Source organism: Marmota monax, unplaced genomic scaffold (assembly GCF_021218885.2).
Source record: "Marmota monax isolate L192 unplaced genomic scaffold, Marmota_monax_Labrador192_F-V1.1 WCK01_AAM20220418_F8-fsc00131, whole genome shotgun sequence".
NCBI lineage: Eukaryota > Metazoa > Chordata > Mammalia > Rodentia > Sciuridae > Marmota > Marmota monax.
The window spans coordinates 488,543-509,329 of NW_026693141.1; the positions used below are offsets into that span (position 1 = coordinate 488,543).

At 39.1% G+C, this 20,787-nt stretch overlaps 1 protein-coding gene and 1 long non-coding RNA gene across 7 annotated transcripts in view; one reads left to right on the forward strand and one right to left on the reverse strand.

The window, feature by feature from the left end:
- Positions 1-20,787, reverse strand: part of Bpgm (bisphosphoglycerate mutase) — a 49,331-nt gene that overhangs the window by 12,688 nt on the left and 15,856 nt on the right. Inside the window, exons 1-2 of one of the 2 annotated variants that reach the window (XM_046455075.2) lie at positions 10,264-10,421; positions 221-882 (exon numbers count right to left, since the gene is read on the reverse strand). In XM_046455075.2, the coding sequence (XP_046311031.1) occupies positions 221-821 (601 nt within the window). In that variant the 5' untranslated portion in view covers positions 822-882; positions 10,264-10,421. Of the gene's footprint in view, positions 1-220; positions 883-10,263; positions 10,422-20,787 lie in introns of those variants that run through there. The other variant, XM_046455076.2, reaches the window with a different exon arrangement.
- Positions 9,875-20,787, forward strand: part of LOC124099839 (uncharacterized) — a 39,507-nt gene continuing 28,594 nt past the window's right edge. For 2 of the 5 annotated variants that reach the window (XR_009227866.1, XR_009227865.1), the window contains exon 1: positions 9,880-10,745. This is a non-coding gene — a long non-coding RNA (uncharacterized LOC124099839). Of the gene's footprint in view, positions 10,746-20,787 lie in introns of all 5 variants that reach the window. The other 3 variants (XR_009227863.1, XR_009227864.1, XR_006854114.2) reach the window with 3 other exon arrangements.

Below are 20,787 nucleotides of genomic sequence, written 5' to 3' on the forward strand. Positions count from 1 at the left end.
GGGCAGAACTCATTATCTGTCATACAGGGTCTGAAAACCTCTGCTTCAGGTACTATAAATGTCAAAGGCACGGGAGTTTGGATTTTGGGAACAAGTTACTTAAGTCTGAAGTGACAAAGGGACAAAGACAAGGAAAGTCTATTATGTAAATAGTGTTTCAATAGCTTAATTTTTAGATTAAGGCCCAACTTTAATACTCGGTGACCTCTATAAGTAGTACCTTCCAGATGTTTCAGGAGTGCTCTACTGCTGTTCCCATGAGCAGATATCAGAACAGTTTTTCCCTTTAGTACTTCAGGAGCAATTCTTTCATTCCAGTAGGGAAGGAGTCTCTCCAGGACATCCTTTAAGCTTTCAGACCGTGGCAGTTGATCCAAGGGTACATCGCACAATTTATACCTCCGGTCACTGTAGATTTCATGGTAGTAGGGATGAGACTCCTCAATGGGAGGTGGGGTCACATTGTAGCTTCTTCTCCAGAGCCTCACCTGTTCTTCACCATGATTCAAAGCCATTTTCTCCCTGTTCAGCCCAATCAAGGCTCCATAGTGACGCTCATTCAGACGCCAGGAGCTTTCCACAGGAACCCATTCCTGCCCCAGCTCTTCCAGGATCAGCCAGGCTGTGTGGATGGACCGATTAAGGATGGATGTGAATACGAGATCAAACTCAAAGTTCAGTGATTTGAGCTGCTTCCCACAGTTCCGGGCTTCCTCCACTCCTTCGCTGTTAAGTTTCTGATCCACCCAACTACAAAATCGGTTCTCCTTATTCCAAGCGCCCTCTCCATGTCTTAGCATAATAAGTTTATACTTGGACATACTGATGGCTGTGGTTCCCTGACGTTTTCGAATGGGATACTGTTTAAGGACAGCAATACATCTAGCAAGAGAAGAACAAAAAGTACAAGTTATATTCTTTATTCAAATGACTACCTAGGAAAGGAAGCATAGTTTTACAACAACCAGTATCTAAAATAAACTGAAATTCCTTTGAACAGTTTTGATGTCAGACATCCGGTATTCATCTACTGTAGTGCATACAAGCGTATTCTCCAGACAATTAATTACAGACAACATAGTTGACTTATATTTTCTGATGGCTGGATAATGTTAATTTTATGATGTAAACATGTAAACAGAACACTTCATTCTCATGGCATGCTGTGTTTCTGCCAGATAAAAACGTAGTTTATGCTTATAGTAGAGAGGATTCAATAGAATGAGTTATAGATGTCTAAAAACATGACTAGTAGCTGGGAACTCCCAGCTCCTAGCAGCTGACTCTACATCTAAGGTACTTTGTTTTTCCTCCAATGGAAAAGAAATATTTACCAGCCTCACCTTCTTATTACAGAAGTTATTAAACAGGTTATCTCAGTGAGCCACCACATAGATCTGGTATACATCACTGTCTGGTGGCAACCAGCTCTTTTAATTCTATAAGCTACACCATGTAAGAGCAAATTCAAGGTACACAAGACACACTGGCTCAATATTCAAACATGAAAAGTGATTTTAGGTGACACAACCAAATATGGTGTCACCGAAATAATCTTTCACCTGCCTCAAGACAGAGCTATTGGCAGGAATAAATCCGGATGCAAAACAACCTATCCAGTGCAAGTGGCTGTGAGATGTGGCCTGTAGAAAGAGATTAACAGGAGCAGGTCTGTGGGAGGGAGAGGAGCCACACTGATAAGGAGGTACTGCCTCCTCCTCCCCAACCCTGCAGATAAAACTACACACACCAGCCACATCTTAGCAGGAGAAGAATCTAGTAAAGTGGGACATGCAGCCCTAAAAAGTGATTTTGAATTCCCTACATTCAAACTGCAGGCCCAAAGATCTATGGGTCCACTCTGTCCCCTGGAAAATCCGCAGATGGGCTGCGTCAGCCGGCCTTCACTCTCCTTGCAGTGGACATATCTACACTGACAAATGTGGCTTGGTTGACATGCCTGGCACTTTCCGCCTCCACCCCAGTGTTTTTCCACACTGGGGAGCAAAGATTATAAGAGCATCAAGGCCTGGTTTTCTGCCATTCTTGGCAATTTCCATTAACTGGAGATTTTTTGTCCCACTTTAACTGAGATTCACAGACAGTTATATAACATCACTGACAAAGTTCACTGGAATTTAGGCCTAATTTCTACTTTTCTTTAGTAATTCCTAGAGATTCTAAAGTATAAATGTCTTTTAAATAAGGCTGCAAGACTCAGGAAGGAAATCTGGTTGAGGTGATTAGCAAGTAGCTGAAAGGCTACTAGTTAGGATTGTGATGTCCCTTTCTTGTCAAGCATCAGATTTGAAGCTTTGGTGCACATGTAGCAAGAAAGTCCCAGGTGACTAGAAGGGACAGTGCTCAGGGCTCAGGTGAAAGCATCTCACAGGGCTGAGAATCTCTAGGGAGGGAGTACCATGTCCCTATCTTCAGCCTAGGAGAGGCATATCAGGCAGAAGAGAGAAGCTGACAAAAGCCATCTGGGCAGTGCTTTGCCAGGTGACTGCCTGTGTCCAGGAGCAGAACTTTCATGAGGTTAATGAAGCTCCAGCTTCAGGTCCCCTCACTCAAAAGAGACAAAGCAATACATCCAATGAATGGGTACTGGGGTGTGTGCGTGTGTTTAAATTGCAAAAAAAGACATTTTCTTTTAAAACCCCAAATCCACCACATAATAAAGCTTCAGGCCAAAGGAAAACTGTATCCACCCTTTGTAACCACTTACTATTTTATTTTTTGGTAGTAGTGGAGGTTGGAAAAACAATAAGCAAACTATCAACTGTACCTTTACCTCAACCTCAGTTTGTCATGTCAAGAGAAGCCACCAGGCTGAACAGCTAAAGAATCTATTTCTCTTCAGAAGAAGAATGTGGTGGACAAATTCCATAGGCAGAAACCCTTCCCCATCCTCTTTTGACTATGGACTACAGCAAGGGAACAAAACAATGTAGCAATGAATACTCAGGCAGCCACCACCAAGCTTTGCAGGATCTAATCTGCTATACTGGCTTATTTTGTTTAAAAAATTTTTTACTCAAAATACATATACTAAAACAGAAAATAGCCACAAAAATGATGCAAATACACATATTCCCTCACTGTGTGGTCAGGAGGTGAATATATAGGCTAAATACCAAACCCGTAAGTCTATCTCAGGTAAATGAAAACTTCCTTCCCTCCTCCTTGGTACTATCAACTGACTTTCCCTATTTAACTGTTGAATGCATGCAAAGGAGCTCCTGAGGAATACATACACCTTAGACCAAGCTGCATCCAGACCGGTGCTAGTCATGTTGTATCTCTAGAACCTACCATGTTATTTGAGGCATATGAGGCACTTAGTAGGTCTGTTGACTGAATCAAAATCAGTTAAGACACATGTTACTAAATTGCATTACGGAGGAAAATGCTTAACAATCCTGGAAGTAACCGCCCAAGTAAAAACAGTAGTTGGCAGAGCTGAGATGTTGGCAAGCTTGAACAAAAGAATCCCAGTGTATTTCATGGCAAAACAGAAGCCAAGAATTATTCAGTATAGCTTGATACAGTGAACTTTTATACTGTAAGTTTAGTATGTTCACAGATGGCCATAACCTCTACAAAGAAAATGGAGGTTCTGTTTAACTTGTCCAAAAACATATTGTCACTAAATGGCAAATTGGGACTGTGATCTAGGTATTCTGCTTCCAATCCCTGTACTCCTCCCTCCTCACCAACAAGGACTCTGGAGTCTTGGTCTGGGGATGTGAGTTTACTTGGCTTCACATCATAGGAGAATCTCTGGTTATAACCCCTTCCAAACCCAGGCTACCATTTCATAAAATGCATATAACAAAGAAAGTATAAAGGAGGGTTCAACCCATCACTGCTCTTGAGATGAACTTCAAGGCACAAAGTCAGGTCAAGCAGTAGTTGCCCCAACTTACGAAGAGGTAACTTACTAAGAATATATGCCTCCGCTGGCCCCTCCAAATTAAAAACTACTACTTTTAAAACCTCGAGCTTTGCTTTCCACTTTATTTTATTTTTGGTAAAGCTCACCACCATGCAGTTTGCTCTCAAGGTTCTTCATCTATCCTATAGCAAGAGTTGCTGACACTTAAGAACTAATTTCCATCAATAATCAAGTAAATTTCATCAATAATTACTTCATGCCAAAGAAAGGCCACACAGGTTATAGGGATTATCATTCCCCAGAATTTCTGCCTTTTTAAAGTATGGTTTGGCTTGAATTAAAAGTTTACTAACCAAATGTCTTTTACATGACTTGTCCTCCCTTTCTTTCCTCTCGTTTTTCCTTCCTTTTAACCATTACTTTCTTAGTCCCCTGACACCTAATGTGTGCCTTGACCACTCTATAGGAATGTCTCTCAAAAGGCTGCAGATTAGTCACTTCTTACTAATCGCAGACGTTCTTAGGACTCACACCACTTTGACTCCTATGAAACTGAATACTTCCATCAGAAAACAAATTTGCTAAGCTTTCAGTGCTGCAGTTCCTCCAGCGCTTCTATTGTTACATCCTGTCTTGGTCTCTGTTACCCACCTGTGAAGTACTGTGGTGATGATCATGATGATATTAATCATAACAGCTAACATTCATATGGTACTTACCATGTCCTTGGGATTGTTTGAACCCTCAACCATCATTCCATGGAGTAAGTTCTATAATTACTCTATTTTACAGATTCAGAAACACGAGAAGAGGCAGGGCTGGAATTCAGTCTCAGACTGGGCCCCCAAAGCCTATACCTATGCTTTGAACCACTCTATTCCACTGCCACACATAAACCCAAGGGTCTGCCTTCAGTGTCTTTGGAAACCCAATTTTTCTCACTCCTTTAATTGCACTAAAATGAATGAATGATATTCCCAAATATCCTTCAGTCTCCCCAGCCTAGTCAATTAACACATTCTGCAACATGGGTTGCAAACCCCATTAGGGCAGAGCACAAGTGTAGGCTTGTGAGGAACATGGACTCCAACACAGATTATGTGTTCAACAAAGCAGTAAGGAAAGGTGATGTGATTTTTTTTGTGTGTGTGTGTGTGTGTGTGTGTCTGTCTAAAGTTGAAAGTAATTCACACCATGAGAAGTACTTCAATCATAAAGGAGGTGGGAAGGGAGAGATTCTTTCTGAATAAGACTTTATAGACATGGCACTATAAGCTGGATTTGAAAAGTTATTTAAGATTTAGATTTATAGAAAAAAGGAAAGGAATTCTAGCCTATGGGGACAATGAGAGGAGTTAAAGGAACAGGTGCCTGTACAGAATAGTAAGCCATTCAAACTAGCTGGGGTTATAATTAGGGTGACGATACATTCTGATTTGCCTAAAACAGGCCTGTTTCCTCCCCCAACATTATTACTAGGGCCCCTTTCACACTTAAATGTCCCATTTGGAAAATTATATGGTCATCCTAAGTATAGGGTAAAACCAGGAAGTAGGAAGAGACTAGTCTAAAAAGATGAGACTGAATAGTGGCCCTCCTAAGGAGGACCTCATGCCAAGGAATACAGGTTCTTCTATAAATACTGAGACATCATTAAAGGTTTAACAGCACAAATTTTAGGAGGATCAGGCAGCACTTACACATACAAAGAGAAATAGAAAAAAACAGTAGTGTGAATATTAGTGGTGAAGTTTTTACAATAATTCTGATAACACATAATAAAGACTTAGATTATGATTATGGCTGTTAAAATGGGAGAGAAATAAATGTGAAAGACACTAGCTCAACTCAGATGTTAGCAACTTTTTCTATAAAAGGTCAAATGGTAAATTTTTTAGGCTTTGTGGGCTATAAGACCTCTGTCATAATTATGCACAATTGTGTAATTCAGCCGGTGTAGCCGAATACAGCGGTAGACAATACACAGATGCATAAAGATGACTGTGTTCCCAAAAAAACTTTATGTATGGACTCCAAAATTAGAATTTCATGTAATTTTTGTGCATTAAGTATTGCTGTCATTGAATTAACTTCAACCATTTAAAATGTAAAACACATTCATAGCTTGTGGGCTTGTACAAAATCAGATACTAAGGCAGAAGGTCTAGGTATGCAGATCCCCCAGCATAGCTGGATCCCATACTTGGATCTACTAATCACATCAGCATTTATTATTTTAATTAAGTATCCTGTCTCAGGAAACTACCAACATTATTAAATCACCAGATTTTATTTTTGGCCAGAAATGCACAGTACCTTAAATTGAATCCTATTCATAACTGTTTTTATTTTTCACTGAAGATAATACTGAGCATATTTGAATCAGTTTGAATACCTGACTTTTGCTTAGCTGAATTATTTAGGAATAGGTTTAAGATAGAACTATGGATAAAATGTGATTCATCTTGTGAACTTCCTTCAAAATGTAATCTGTCACTCAGGCATGATTTACCCCTATAAGACATCTCCATAAATTATGGCCCAGTGCTTCCATTTCAGGGGACTGCATACTTGCTTAAAAGTAAGTGCTATGCAATTGACTTGGTAGAAAAGAAATAAATAGATGATTCAAAGGACAACCTGTGAAGGTGATTTATGATTTTTGAAAACCTTTCACTAGGGGCTGGGTTATAGCTCAGTGGTAGAGTGCTTGCCTCTCACATGTGGGGCACTTAGCACCACATAAAAAATAAATAAATGAAGTAATGATATTGTGTCTATCTTAAAAAAAACTTTCACTATATGTGTATAGAAATTCCATTTAGATTAACTATAAAGCAAAAAAAATTTCCATAAATGCCACCATTGCATTTATTGGGCAAGGAAGGGACAGAGAGAGTGGACCTAGGAATGATGCACATGCTAGGCACTATAATTACTAAGGTTACTTCATAATATTTTCAGAATCTCAGAGTAGTGTTAATATACGTAGCATGGCCATCTTGCTGGTGCTTCCTACTCCTGTCTCTTATTAAGCCATATAATTTCACATACCCTACTCCCCATACCTGGGGACCGTCATATTTTCCAAATTAATATTCCTAGGACTTTGCTTCTTCCCTTCCTGAAGTGTTTCAAAATTAATGTGTGAGACTCCAGTATCACAAAGCATGAAAACGTAGGGCAAATTACAGGGTCAAGTCCAGCCTAAAAACTAGGTTTTCTTCCATTTCCAAAAATTGGGCAAGAAACTTAATTAACAATATAATGTTAAATAATATAAAATAAGGAACATAGGCCCAGAATAACTTTAATCCAAAGCTTATACTTGAAGATCAAATACTCATATTGTTTTCCTAGACCACTCAGATATTATCCTTTGTCCAAATCCTCACTGTACAGCTTTGAGCAACTTTTAACCCCCATTGAATTAGAAATATAACTTTATAGAAGATGGGCTGGCTATATTTGAGGACTGAGAAAGAAGTTAACCATGTCTCTGATGAATTAAAAAGGAACAGTTCTCAAGGGAAACTAAATGTGGTATTTAGTTCCTTGGAGCGTCAGTTATCTTAACCAAATATGCCTTCCCCTCAAATCAAGTACAATACCAAATGTTCAAATATGACTGTACCTAAAGGTACTTAATATTCTATGAACCATTATTTTCCCTAAAATTTTACAGTCGCTTTTCCATTTGTATTTACAGTAATAAGAACATCTTTGGCTGGGCATGGTGGTGAATCCCAGTGACTTGGGAGGCTGAAGCAGGAGGATCACAAGTTCAATGACCAGCCTCAGCAATTGAGCAAGGCCCTCAGTAACTTAGTGAGACCCTGTCTTAAATTTAAAAATAAAAAGGGCTGTGGCTATGGCTCAGTGGTAAAGTGCCCCTGGGTGCAATCCTCAGTACAAGGAAAAAAAAAAAAATCTCTTCACCAGGAGCAAATACTCTCACTCATGGTGTTTTTCAGACTATTCTTAACTTATATGGTATTCTAACATTCCCTTAACTGATCAGAATGATAAAAAGCAATAGGAGGTAGGATCCCAATCATGGGGAAGAGATATAAATATGTAATAAGATGAGAATTTGCCTGGGCCATGGAGTTTGGTTCAGCCTGCTTGGTATCACCAGTGTGCAAAACGCCCACTCAAGATCCTCTTTCCTATCTCTGGTTATTTACTTCCCTAGGTTAGTAACTCTGTCAATACAAACTGTTTCCCCCAAATCCCAGAAAGTGTGAAATCAAAAAATCCAAACACGAACTCACTCTTCTGCTTCTTGACAGTATGATCTTGAATAAATTCTTTGGATCTCACGTTCCACATCCATAAAATGAGGATAACAAAATTACTCTTCTCAAGGAAGTGTTAAGAGTATTAAATGAATTATGGGAAAATGCTCTAACAAAAAGTGAGTGGTAGAATGGAGCAGACACGGACTAACTCATGAAGACTGGCCCAGTTCCTAGGCCCTTCAAAGCAATCCTTGCCTGGCTGATGGTACTAATAGAAGCAAACTTTGGGAACAAAGCACAGTGATGGGTGAGGTTAGAGAGAAGTTTAAATAGTAAAAGGAAGAATGCAATCAAATGTGGTGGATGGAAGAGGGTGATGGAAACAGACAGTCCTAGAAGCATACTAAATACCAAGAAATATTCTGCAATTCAAATGCTTTAGTAAAGTGGTCAATGTTTAAAAAAAAGCATATATTTTCCCACATTTGTGGCCAAGCTTCAAAGAAAGGGTTCATTATAAATATCTTTTGTCCTGTTTCCCCATAAAAACATCCTCTCATACCAGATTTCATTCCAAAGGTATTCAAGAAACACTGCAATTCAAACATTTTCATATCCTCTGTTCTCTAGGCACCAGACACACAAAGACAAACGCACAGGTGAATTTAGATATATCAATCACTACTTAAAGTGGAATATACCTTTTAATCTCAACCAACTGTAGAAAGCAAAAGAGTAAGAAAGACTAAAAGATTTACTGAAACACTAAGAGTGGTTGTCTCTGAGTGGTGGGATTAAGCATTGACACCTTCTGCCATATTATACTTCTTCTGTGCTCTCCAGATTTTCTACAGTGATCTACTTGATTTGTTTTAGTTTACATATGGAACATGTTCTTGAAGCTGGGAAGTCTTATTTGCTAACAGATTTGATACAGAATTTACTGCAATATGATTTCACTTGTATATCTGTAATAAAACTATCACATTTATTTTAAAATATACTAATATAGGCATGGGCCCCAGAAACAATCTAATGTAACTTCTGCTTTTTAAAGATGTGAAAATTAAGAGTCAGAGTTGAAACGATTTGTTTCAGATCACACAAATAAGTAACAGCTTCAGGACTAAAACCAAGGTATCTCAACTTCTAATTTGGAGTTATTTCTACTATGCCATTTATTTGAATGACACTTCTCTAAAATCCACCATCATCTGGGGAGCATCTATGACTTGTGAGGTGTTACAGAAATACAGAAATGGAAAAAAACTTAGTCCCTGGGTTCAGAGTAAACAGTTTTAAAATAAAAGACCAACTGTCATGAGTTTTGCTTTCACTATAGAAAGCCTTAGTACCTATTAATGAAACTTCACATTTTTTTTTTTCCTGAAAGGTTCCACATGAAGTTAGTTAACACTCTGGTACCACTCACCAGCCATAAATCCTGCTTAATTTGTAAGGGAGGAGGTGTGGAAAGTTAAGTTAGCTAAAAACCAATTATCCTTCAAAGTCTAACTATGACCTTAACTTCAAGTATGCATTTCTTTCGACTTTCTCAGGTGCAATATCAGTCCCCATCCCGTGGAACAGAGGGAATTGCACTGACTTTTATTTTTAGTGTTTCTGTGAACCTGTGATTTGGCGCGCGAAACCACTGCCTTCACTCACCTCCCTTCCTTTCTTAGCGTTCTGGTAGTTGGTTTCGGGGTTTTTGTTGTTTGCTTGTTTTCCTATCTACTCACACTCACAGGACCAAGCCTGCCGCTGCCCTACATACAGTGGCACAGCCCTGCCTCCTTCCAGGGAGTCTGCTATGGAAGGGGCTCTGCCCCCGCGCCTCAGCCGTCCAGGAGCGCCAACCAGACACCACTACCCAGGAGGTTCCTCCTTTCAGCTGACATCACTCTCACAGAGAGGCGCATGCTGAGAAAAGGGACAGCGGGGACGACCCTCGGGGATACCTGAGGGTCACAGCTTGACTGGTGGAGTGGTCGCCTGATTCCGACCAGAGACTAACCCGAAAGGACATAGGAACTGGCCTTCTCCGCACCTCAAAAATAAAACCCCACATCATTTAAATATAGAAACGTTCTCAACGGTAACACTGCGAACAAAACCACTCACCGGCAAAAAGACCACCAGCACCAACTGCGGTTCCTCCGGGCCGCGAAGCCGGTAGCGCCTCCTAGAATTCATCTTTACGACCGGCATCGACGCTCTTTTCTAGCCCTGGAGCCAGACGGGGCAGGTCCTATGTCTCTGCCTATTGGAAAGGCAAGCTGTCGCTCATCCTTGGCTCCGCCCTACCCCCCGGGAATGACCACGGTCTTTTCCGTTCCCCAAATCCCAAGGGTAAGAAGCGAGGCGATGATTGGCTGTATGAGGAGACGAGCTCTCGTCTGGGCCAATAAGAATATGGTTTCAGAGCCGGTGGGCGGGCTTGGGCCTAGGGAAATGGAGAAACAAACCCTGGGCGTCGCCAAGGCAATAGGAAAACCCCGGAGCTTGCGGAGACCCAACGGTTTGAGATTCTAGAAAGTGTTTGGCGTCATTGGGAAACACCTGCCGAGGGAGAGAGGCGTTGGAGGAATCTTGGAATACATGAGGTGATATTCCTTTTATTCACGGGAAGTTTTCGGATTAAACCCTGGGGATGAAGCCAGGCAGGCATCGCAGAAGAAAGCTCCTTTATAACAAGCACTGGTGATTGTAACTCATAGATCGTGAATAAAAAGAAAGCTGCTCAGGTGCCCGATTTATAGGCAATAGCTCTCTCTTACTTTCTCTTACTGCTTTAAAGGCTCTCCTTTGGGTATTCCCTGAAAGATTTTAGCTGGGGAAGAAATGGTGAATGGAATTTCCTAAAAGCTTCTAGAACAGAGAATGGTAGGACGGCGTAGAATGGGAGAGAATTGTAAATTTGGAGGCCAAACAAGAGAAAACTATGAAAATGCTGGCTTGTCAGGCCCTGGAAGCTTCCAAGCAGGCTTGAATTTCCACACAAGGTTTGAAGCGTGTGTGTCAGAACTTTTGTCTGGGTGGGAAAGATAAGGAATGGTATTTTTGTCCAACCACATGGGAAGTTCCCCTTCTTGATTTTTAGAAGCTTTCCTGTCTATTATTTGGGATCCTTTGGATTTCTCCTGTTTCATTCTCAACAAGTCCAGTAGGTTTGTGACCAGCCAGCAGGTCCTCAAAGTAATTATGCATGTTTTTGAAAAGATAATCTTACCACGTTATTTTATTTCATTTTATTTTTTACTGTGACACATTATTATTTGATCCCTCCGTGGTTCTCAAAGAACAGACCTTTATTCCGGGAGAACAGGAAGCCAAGGTCCGACAGCTTCTCGTAGGTGATAACCCCCTACCTAGTGATAGTTGGATTTAAATCTGCCCAAGATTAACTAGAATTCAGGTCAACTAGAGGAGGCAGCTTCCAAATCCTAGACACTTGTCCATTTGCTGTTTTCCCTTCCTTCATACCACATGAGGATGAATTAAGGAAACAGCTTTTCAGATGCTGCAGTGTAATATGTCAAAGCTGATTATTCCACGTGCCAGCTATGTATACTGTGGAGGATAAAGACAGTCATTCAGTGGGCTGGGGTGTGTAGAGCGCTTTCCTAGCTTGTGGGAGGCACTGGGTTCAATTCTCAGCACCACATATAAATAAATGAATAAAATAAAGATCCATGAACATCTTAAAATAATTGTTTTAAAAAAGACAATTATTTAGAGGTGGGAGTGGTGACACATGCCTGTAATCCCAGCAGCTGGGGAGGTTGAAGCAGGAGGATTGTAAATTCCAGGCCAGTCTCAGCAATTTAGTGAGGCTCTAAGCAACTTAGTGAGACCCTATCTCCAAATAAAAATAAAAAGGTCTGAGGATGTAGCTCAGTGGTTAAGCACCCTTGAGTTCAATCCCTGGCACCAAAAAAAAAAAAAAAAAAGCCATTCTTAAGTGGCAAAGTCTTATGACATTTGACACTTAGGGATACTGACTCTGGACTTATGAACACTTGCTCATTGGATTTAATTTTGCTGCTGTTATGGATACCCATGGAATACTAGTTTGTCACATATAGCCTTAACAATATCAAACATGCCCTTTAGAATCATTCATAAGTTACTTTGGTGTAAGATGGAAGCAATTGCCAGTGATTCTGTTGGGTAGGAATTAAAAAGCAAATTTTAGTCAGGAGCAAGCGTGGTCTTTGTGACATAGATACACACAGAGACTAACAGAATTACAGTAGTCACTGTTTTCCTATGGCAGGACTGTTTCCATAGTTACCAGGATGTGATATGGTCATATCCTGGACCTTATGTTTTGATCTATTTGATGAAGCATGTCTCTTAGGAACTTTTAACTAGTGAGTTGTGACTCACAAAGTTTCTTAAACCCACCTAAGGCAGAGATGAATTCCAAAGGATTTTAGACTAATAAAGGGCCTTACAAAATAAACTCTAGCTCCTTGTTGTACAGGTAAAGAAACTGAAATTTAATGATTTGCTCCGAAGTTTTGGTTGGAAGCAGGGCTGGGACAAGGACCCAAGGTTGCTAATTTGTAATTTTAGTAAAATGTCCCCTCCTCCTGCTGCTTCTCTCCCAGTTCCTCTCCCAAAGCAATATATAGTTTTAAAACTCAAGATTATTCATTTTAACTTACGTTAAGACCAATTATGAGGAATTCAATTCTGATATAGTAGACATTAGGAAAATAACTTTTCTCACTACTTCAAACGACTTTTGATGTAATCCTGCTTTTATCCACACAAGAAATGAGAAAGCAATAAATTATTAAAGCCATGTTGTCTCTTTTTCTTTCTGTTATGTGTTAATATTTACCTATAATAATACTTGAAGGATTGTCTTGTTCATGACTTGAATAAAATACCATATTATGATAGTCAAAATAATTTTACAGCTATGTACACAGAGTCTTTAGCCTTTTCTAGGTTGAGCTGAACTGAGTCCATAAAGCATAAAAACACCATCCACTGACCTAGTCTATTCTACCTTTTCCTGGCCTGGCATAACCATTGTTTTTCTTCCTCCAGCAAACTCCAGAGTGAGTTAGACCTGTATCCCAGGTTCTGGACCGTCTCCTTGTCTTAACAATATCAGGATACATCATGAGCTTGTTTTTTGCTGCTGGTATCTTGTCTCCCACCACACCCACTACCTTTTTCAAAGTTAGATCAAAGTCTGCTACCCTTAATTTAGTGTAAATCAGCCAATGTTTATCTGGCCCCCACCATGAACCTACTTAATACAAGTCCCCCGCCCTTGCTAAAACTGGAAACTAGAAGTACTCTTACAGAGCATACACACACGCACAACTAGCTTAAGCTGGGCTGACCCGCTTGCCTGCATTTTCTCAGCAGTCTCTTAACAAGTATTTCTAAATCCACTTTTACTCTCTTTTAGGAAGCCAGGGTGATATTGGTAGAATATCTTTGTGATTGTGTCACAAGTAACCCTCCCATCTTCTCCTATTATAGAACAGTGGCCTCCCATTGCTCCTCTTTCCCTCCCCAAACCACCCCACCCCGTGGTCCTAGGGATGAACCTGGAGGCTCTGTACTACTGAATCACATCTCCAGCCTTTTATGTTTAATTCTGAGACAGGTTCTTGCTAAGTTGCTTAGGGCCTCCCTAAATTCCTGAGGCTGGCTTTGAACTTGTTTTCCTTCAGCCTCGGCCTCCCAGCCAGTAAGATTACGGTTTATGTCACCACACCTGGCTCCAGCCCTGTTTAATTTATTATTTTGGGACAAGATTTTGCTGAATTGGTCATGCCTATCTTGAGCTTGAAATCCTCCTGCCTCAGCCTCCAGAGGAGCTGGGATAATACACCTAACCCTATTGGTTCTCACATTGAGCTTCTTCTTTCCCATGGTCAGTCGGCCTTTTCACATGTATTTTCCCTATCTATCTACCCCACTCCCTTGGTTTAATGAACCTGCTATTCAATATTTCAATATTAGTTGAGTGATCTTTTCTCTAGGTAAACTTATTCCTGCCTGGATTGTATCTCCTAGGTTAATTACATATGGTAACGGTATCATGCACATCTTCTTCCTAGAACTTTACATACATATATTTACATTGTACATTATCTGTCCCTTGTGGTCTGCAAGCTACCTTAATATATGAATCCTATTGGTTTAGTTTACAACTGGTCCACATTATTGGGTATCAGGAGCTCAATAAATGCATGCATCAGGGAAAGAGAAGATTATGCTCCCTCCACCTTTTCTCACTAGAACTTCATACAAATAAATAAGCACATGTCTTTTTAAAAAATTATCCATTCAGATCCTAGGAGCTTGTTGAGATAAATTATGATACATGCACACGCACAAACACTTATAAGAACTAATATTAAATTTTATATGTGTAGACTCAAACTGTTAGATCTGAAAGAAACTTGAGAAATCATATAATTTATATCCCATATTTTTTCTTTCCTTTTTTTTATGTGTGTGGGTCAGGATACTAGAAATGGAACCCTGGAGTGCTCTACCACTGAGCCACTTTTTCAGCCACTTTTATTTTTTATTTTGAAACGGTTGCTAAGTTGCCCAGCCTGACCTCAAACTTGTGATCCTTCTGCCTCAGCCTCCCAAGTATCTGGGAGTGGTTACAGGTATGCACCACCTTGCTCATCTGAAATCAAATTCTTTAGCTTACACAAAAGTGAGAATTTGTGATATTTGTCTTTTGGAGCCTGGTTTATTTCATAACATAATGACCTCAGTTCTGTCCGTTCACCTCCCTTTATTTTATATTTGAGAAGAACTGAGGCCCAAAGTGGTTGAGAGAATTGCTTGTGAACAAGAGCACTTAAAACTCAGAATGAGAATGAAAGTTTCCTAACTCTCAGGTTGAATCTCAAGTGCAAATGTTTTACTGCGGACTAATAATGATACACCAGGGGCACAATGGGACTTATGGGTTCAAAGAAGTACAACATTGCAGTGGGTAAGGGGTGTGGACTCTACTCTGTACCAACCATGTGATCTCAGGCAAGTTGTTTAACATCCTTGCCTTATTTCTTTGGCTGTATAAAGGGCATAATGGTAGCTACCTTATAGTTATTGTGTATTTTAAAGAGTTTATATATGAAAAGAGTTCAATAAATTTTAACTTTAAAAAGTTTCAGTGATAGGGCTAGGGTTGTGGCTCAGTGATAGAGCGCTTGCCTAGCACGTGTGAGGCACTGGGTTCAATTCTCAGCACTGCATGTCCATCTGCATGTCCATTTCCTACATCTAGGAAAAAAATATTCAAAAAAAAGTTTCAGTGATAGACTAAGGACCCAACTGGGAACTCAGTTGGTAGAGTGCTTGCCTTGCATACATAAGGCCCTGAGTTCAATCCCCAGCGCCACATACACACACATCAAAAGGACCCAATATAATTTCTTATGTATAGAATGAAATCACCTTGTCAATTTTTTCTTCTAGGGAAAAACAAATATAGCATGCAACTGGGAGGCCCTCTTAGGGCAATGAAAGGCTGGTTCTAGCAGATAAGGTTTCAGCAACTGCGCTAGGTAGAGAAAGGCATATGATCGCTTAGTCAAAACAAGTGCTGGGCCACAGATGCTAGTCGGCGTAACTGAAGCCTGAGAGGTTTGAAAAGTACGCAGAGGGGAAAACATTTTTAAAGAAATCTAAAACAGCATGAAAATCATAACAGAGGACAAAAGACTTTAATGATGTAATTATCTTATATTTCTAAGTGAGCTCTTTTAATGTAAAATGTTTTCCCAGGGTGTGAGCATTAAAAATAGAGTCCTGGGTAGCACCTTTTTAAATGGCATGTTCTCTACTAACTTTGAGCACTGTTATTTCTACTACTTGTAGGTGCTGTTTTATGTCGGAGGGAATTACTTAACTGATGAATCTTTGTTTCCAACATGAGGGAGACAAAGTACTTTCTGTGTCCCATCTGAATTCTCAAAGAATCCTTATAAAATAAATTTAGGAAATAGCTTGATGTGCTTTATCTACTGGTAACTTTTCAAGTAAGAATAAGAGTAAGTGATTCATTACCAGTGTTGTATTGTCAGAGAGAGAACTGAATTTTGGTCTCTTCCTGCTAGGTGAGTGTCCTAACTAGTGTCTGACATTGCCACTCTGTGAGGTGTCAGACAAGAGAAACAGATAAGTCACTTGGCAACCAGGGCATTAAAAGTTAACAAAAAAAGGAAAATTCCTCTTCTGCCTGGTGCTCTGTATACTAATTATGAGTTAAAAAGTGATGTAATGGCAAAGACTCTGAAACATGGTGATTCTAGGTAGGATGATGTGCCAAAACTCAGGGTGTTGTGATCCATGATCACTTTGATAGTAGAAGCAAGGACTTCCATCACTATTAGAACACTAAGCAAGTAAGGGCCAGGAATCTTACCTTGCTAGGGTTTTTCTGCTGTAGAGAAATATTTTTAGAACTAATAGGGATCTGTGTTCTCAGCTCCATATCCAGCTATATTAAGCAAAACAACAATAGGCCATCCTCAAACAAAATATTATGTCAAATGTTTTCCATGTATATAAGTATATATATATATATATATATATATATATATATATACATACTTTTTATATGTGTATATATATATACATATAAATATATATCCCTCTTTTCTAAATTTATCTATCTCCTTAGACTTTGTTACATCTCCATCTTCTCTCTAAAAATGGGGGAAGAATAGAAAAATAAGTAAAACCCTCAGATCTCTGAATCTGAGCTTAATAAACATATCAATAAGCAACTAACTATTCATCAAATGCCTCCTGATGTTTAAGAACTTGCATTAGAAATTTTGAGGGAAGTGAACTAATATTTTTAGTGCCTACGGTAAACAAGTTACTGTGGCTTGGTGCTCAAGAAGTACCCTTAACAGTCTGTAATTAACTAATCATGACTTTTTGTCATTCCAAATATTTCAAAAAGGAAGTATTTAATTTGATTTATTGTCTATTGATGTATTTGTATTTTCCAAAGGGTTAGTGGAGGTGAAATCATGATTTTACAAACACTCCATTATACCATTCTTGAAAACCATATGTATTTCCTTTACTGAAGAGATGGACCATAAAAGTCATGGATGTGAAAGAATCATTGTTTTTGATGGCTTATAAAGTGATGGACTGAATTTCTGTGTACCCTTAAAAAGAATACAGCATAACACTTATTACTACTTGCATCTCTTGAGAACACAGTGACATAAGGGAGCTTTGCAGACTGTGCATTATATAATTTCATATATAAAACTAACAGAAAAGGCAAAATTGTAGACAGGAAACAGATCACTGGTTACTGAGAGCCTGGTGTGGGAGCAGAGATGAACTTCAAATGGACATAAAGGAATTTCATAGGGTGATGGAAGTGGTTCTAAAATTGGATTGTGGTAGTGGTTGTACAACTATATTCAAACTCATCAAATCATATACCTCAAATGGATAATTTTATAGTTTTTAAATTATCTCAAACACCTTTTTAAAAATCTATGGTATAGAATCAGACTTAGATTCCTGGCTCTGCAATTTTTTTACTTAATATAGGCAGGTTAGTTAACCTCTCTGATAGTCAGGGTCCTTAGGTAAATAGGAATAATACTGTCTACCTCTGGGTTGTTGGGAAGGTTAAACAGGGTAGTGTATGTAAAGCGCTTGCTACATAATGGGTGCTTAGTATATGATAGTTCTCTTCCTTTCCCAGAGATGTTTAATGAGTGTTTAATTATATGTGTTGTCCACTGATGTCTTTGATGTCCTTAAATGGGGTGGGAGCCACTGTAGCATCTTCTGACTTCCTTTCACTAGACCTTGATTCTTACTCCCACTAATTATTCTCCCATTATCTTCTTCCTTTTCCTGTCAAGCACCTTTATCAAGCCTCTTACCTTTACTTCCAATGGTATTGCTTTATGTCTTTGCACATGCTGCTGTTTCTGCCTACAATGAGTTTCTTATCCTTCCTCGCTGAATTAACCCTAATCAATGCACTTTGACACATCTTTTCTTTTGGGGGATTTAAAAATTTAAAAATATTTAAAAACAGAGTTTACTAGGGAATAACTTGTAAAGTCCAGCTTTATGACATCTTAACATTCTTCCATATTTACTTCACAACTTTTCATTTGAACAAGTCTGTGGACTAATTTGTTTGTTTTTGGGAGGGTGAGGTGTGAAGTAGGAACTAAATTGAAAATATAATTTCTGGGGTAGACTACATGCTGAATTATACAAATAAGTGTTTAAATTTTAGATTTACTTTGTTCAGCAAAATCATTTTCATTAACAATGTTCTACATATTTTTTATCAATTCCATTATTAACACATTTCATAAAGCAGTGATAATTTCCCACAAGTTTGTTGATAGGAAAGAGGTAGGGTAATAGCATCATCCCATGGCAGGACATTGAAGTTTCTTTCACTACTTCACTTCCCCTAATACAGTAGACTTTCATTCATGATTTTGATTTTTTTTTCAACATATAAATTGATTTTTTTTAATTTCTTTTTTTGTAGATACACATGACAGTAGAGTGTATTTTGACATATTATACATACATGGAGTATAACTTACTCTAACTAGGATCTGATTCTTGTGATTATACATGATGTGGAGTTACACTGGTCGTGTATTCATGTATGAACATAGGAAAGTTATGTCCAATTCATTCTGCTGTCTTTCCTATGCCCATCCACCTCCCTTCCCTTCATTCCCATTTGTCTAATCCAATGAACTTCTATTCTTTCCTCCTCCCATGGTTTTGATATCTGAAATGTAAACTTACTGTGATCAGTCTGTCTAAAATGATCCAAAGAACCTGCTAAAGTTAAATCAATTATTGTTTTTCCCCTGAAAAGACTGACATAATCAAATGAAAACACAGTAATACCCCAAGCCCTTTTCAAATGAGAAGTGTTTGTGTGTCCTACTTTTTTTGGGGGGGGTCATTGTTGAAATGTCTACTGGACAATCAGACAATTCTTCTTTGTAGTCCTTCTCTGTTGGCATTTTGTTCTTTCTCTTTAAGTCTTTTTGTTTAAAGTGCTGAGGGCTCTCTCTTCTTCAGCCCTGTGTGTCTTGTTCTCACTTCACAATCACACAGCCTCCAATCAGCCAGAGCACGGTTACATAACTTAGCCATCTGAATGGCCTTTTTTTCTTCATGCATCTTTTACTACTTTGTGGGGAAAGTTTTCCAATATTTGCATATTTAGCTTTACCAGCATCTTTACTACTTTTCTAATCTTCTCTCTCAGTATAGGTTTGCTTCTTGTATATGAGGTTAAGCCTCAGCTTGTCACCAGTATAAGGCAAGGTTGCAATGATCAGGAGAAAAAGACAAAAAAGCAAAAAGATACTTAAAAAAACAGGGATTGAATGCAGATCCACTTAACCACTGAATAACATTCCTAGCCCGTTTTACTTTTTATTTTGAGAAAAGTTCTCACTGAGTTGCTTAGAGCCTCGCTGAGTTGCTGATACTGGCCTCAAACTTGCAATTCTCCTGCCTTGGACTCCTGAGTTGCTGGGATTATGGGCATGCTATAGTGCACCAGGCTTGGAACATGGCTTATTTCACTTAGCATGATATTCTCCAGCTCTATCCATTTACTGGCAAATGCCATAATTCCATTCTTCTTTAAGGCTGAGTAATATTCCATTGTGTATATATACCACATTTTTCTGACATTTCTGATATTTTTTGACAGAAATTTTCCTGGTTGTCAAGTGATGATTCAGCCATTCAGTTTTTTTCTTTTTAAAAATTTGTTCTAATTAGTTACACCTACAGTAGAATGCACTTTGACACATCATATATAAAATGGAGTATAATTTCTTATTCTTGTGATTGTAAATGATATAGAATCCACACTGGTTGTGTAGTCATATGCGTACATAGGGTCATAATGTCTGAGTCATTCTACTATCCTTCCTATCCTCATATCCCTCCCATTCCTTCACTCCCCTCTACCTAATCCAAAGTAACTCTACACTTCCCTAGCCATCCCCCTTATTGTGAATTAACATCCACATATTAGAAAAAACATTTGGCCTTTGGGTTTGGGGGATTGGCTTATTTCACTTAGCATAATATTCTCCAGCTCTATCCATTTACTGGCAAATGCCATATTCATTCTTCTTTAAGGCTGAGTAATATTCCATTGTGAATATATACCACATTTTCTTTATCCATTCATCAGTTGAAGGACAGCTAGTTTGGTTCTATAGTTTAGCTATTGTGTGTTAAACTGCTATAAACATTGACGTGGCTGTGTCACTGTAGTATGCTAATTTTATAAACCGAGGAATGGGATAACTGGATCAAATGGTGGTTCCATTCCAAGTTTTCTGAGGAATATCCACACGGCTTTCCGTAGGGGTTGCACCAATTTGGCAGCAGCTATTTACCCTGAAGTCTCCGGCTTCAGAACTTGAGTGCTTTTCTCTAAAGTGTAGAAGGGCAATATTGGTCTGCTCTCTGGTGGTCAGAGGAGAAAGCACACAAGGGCCTTGTCAGGTCTCAGTTTCTAGATACATAGTAATGATCAGTGTAGTAGCAACTGTGCCTAGCCCTGCGCCAGGCTCTGGCTGACTACTGCATGCTCCTTGT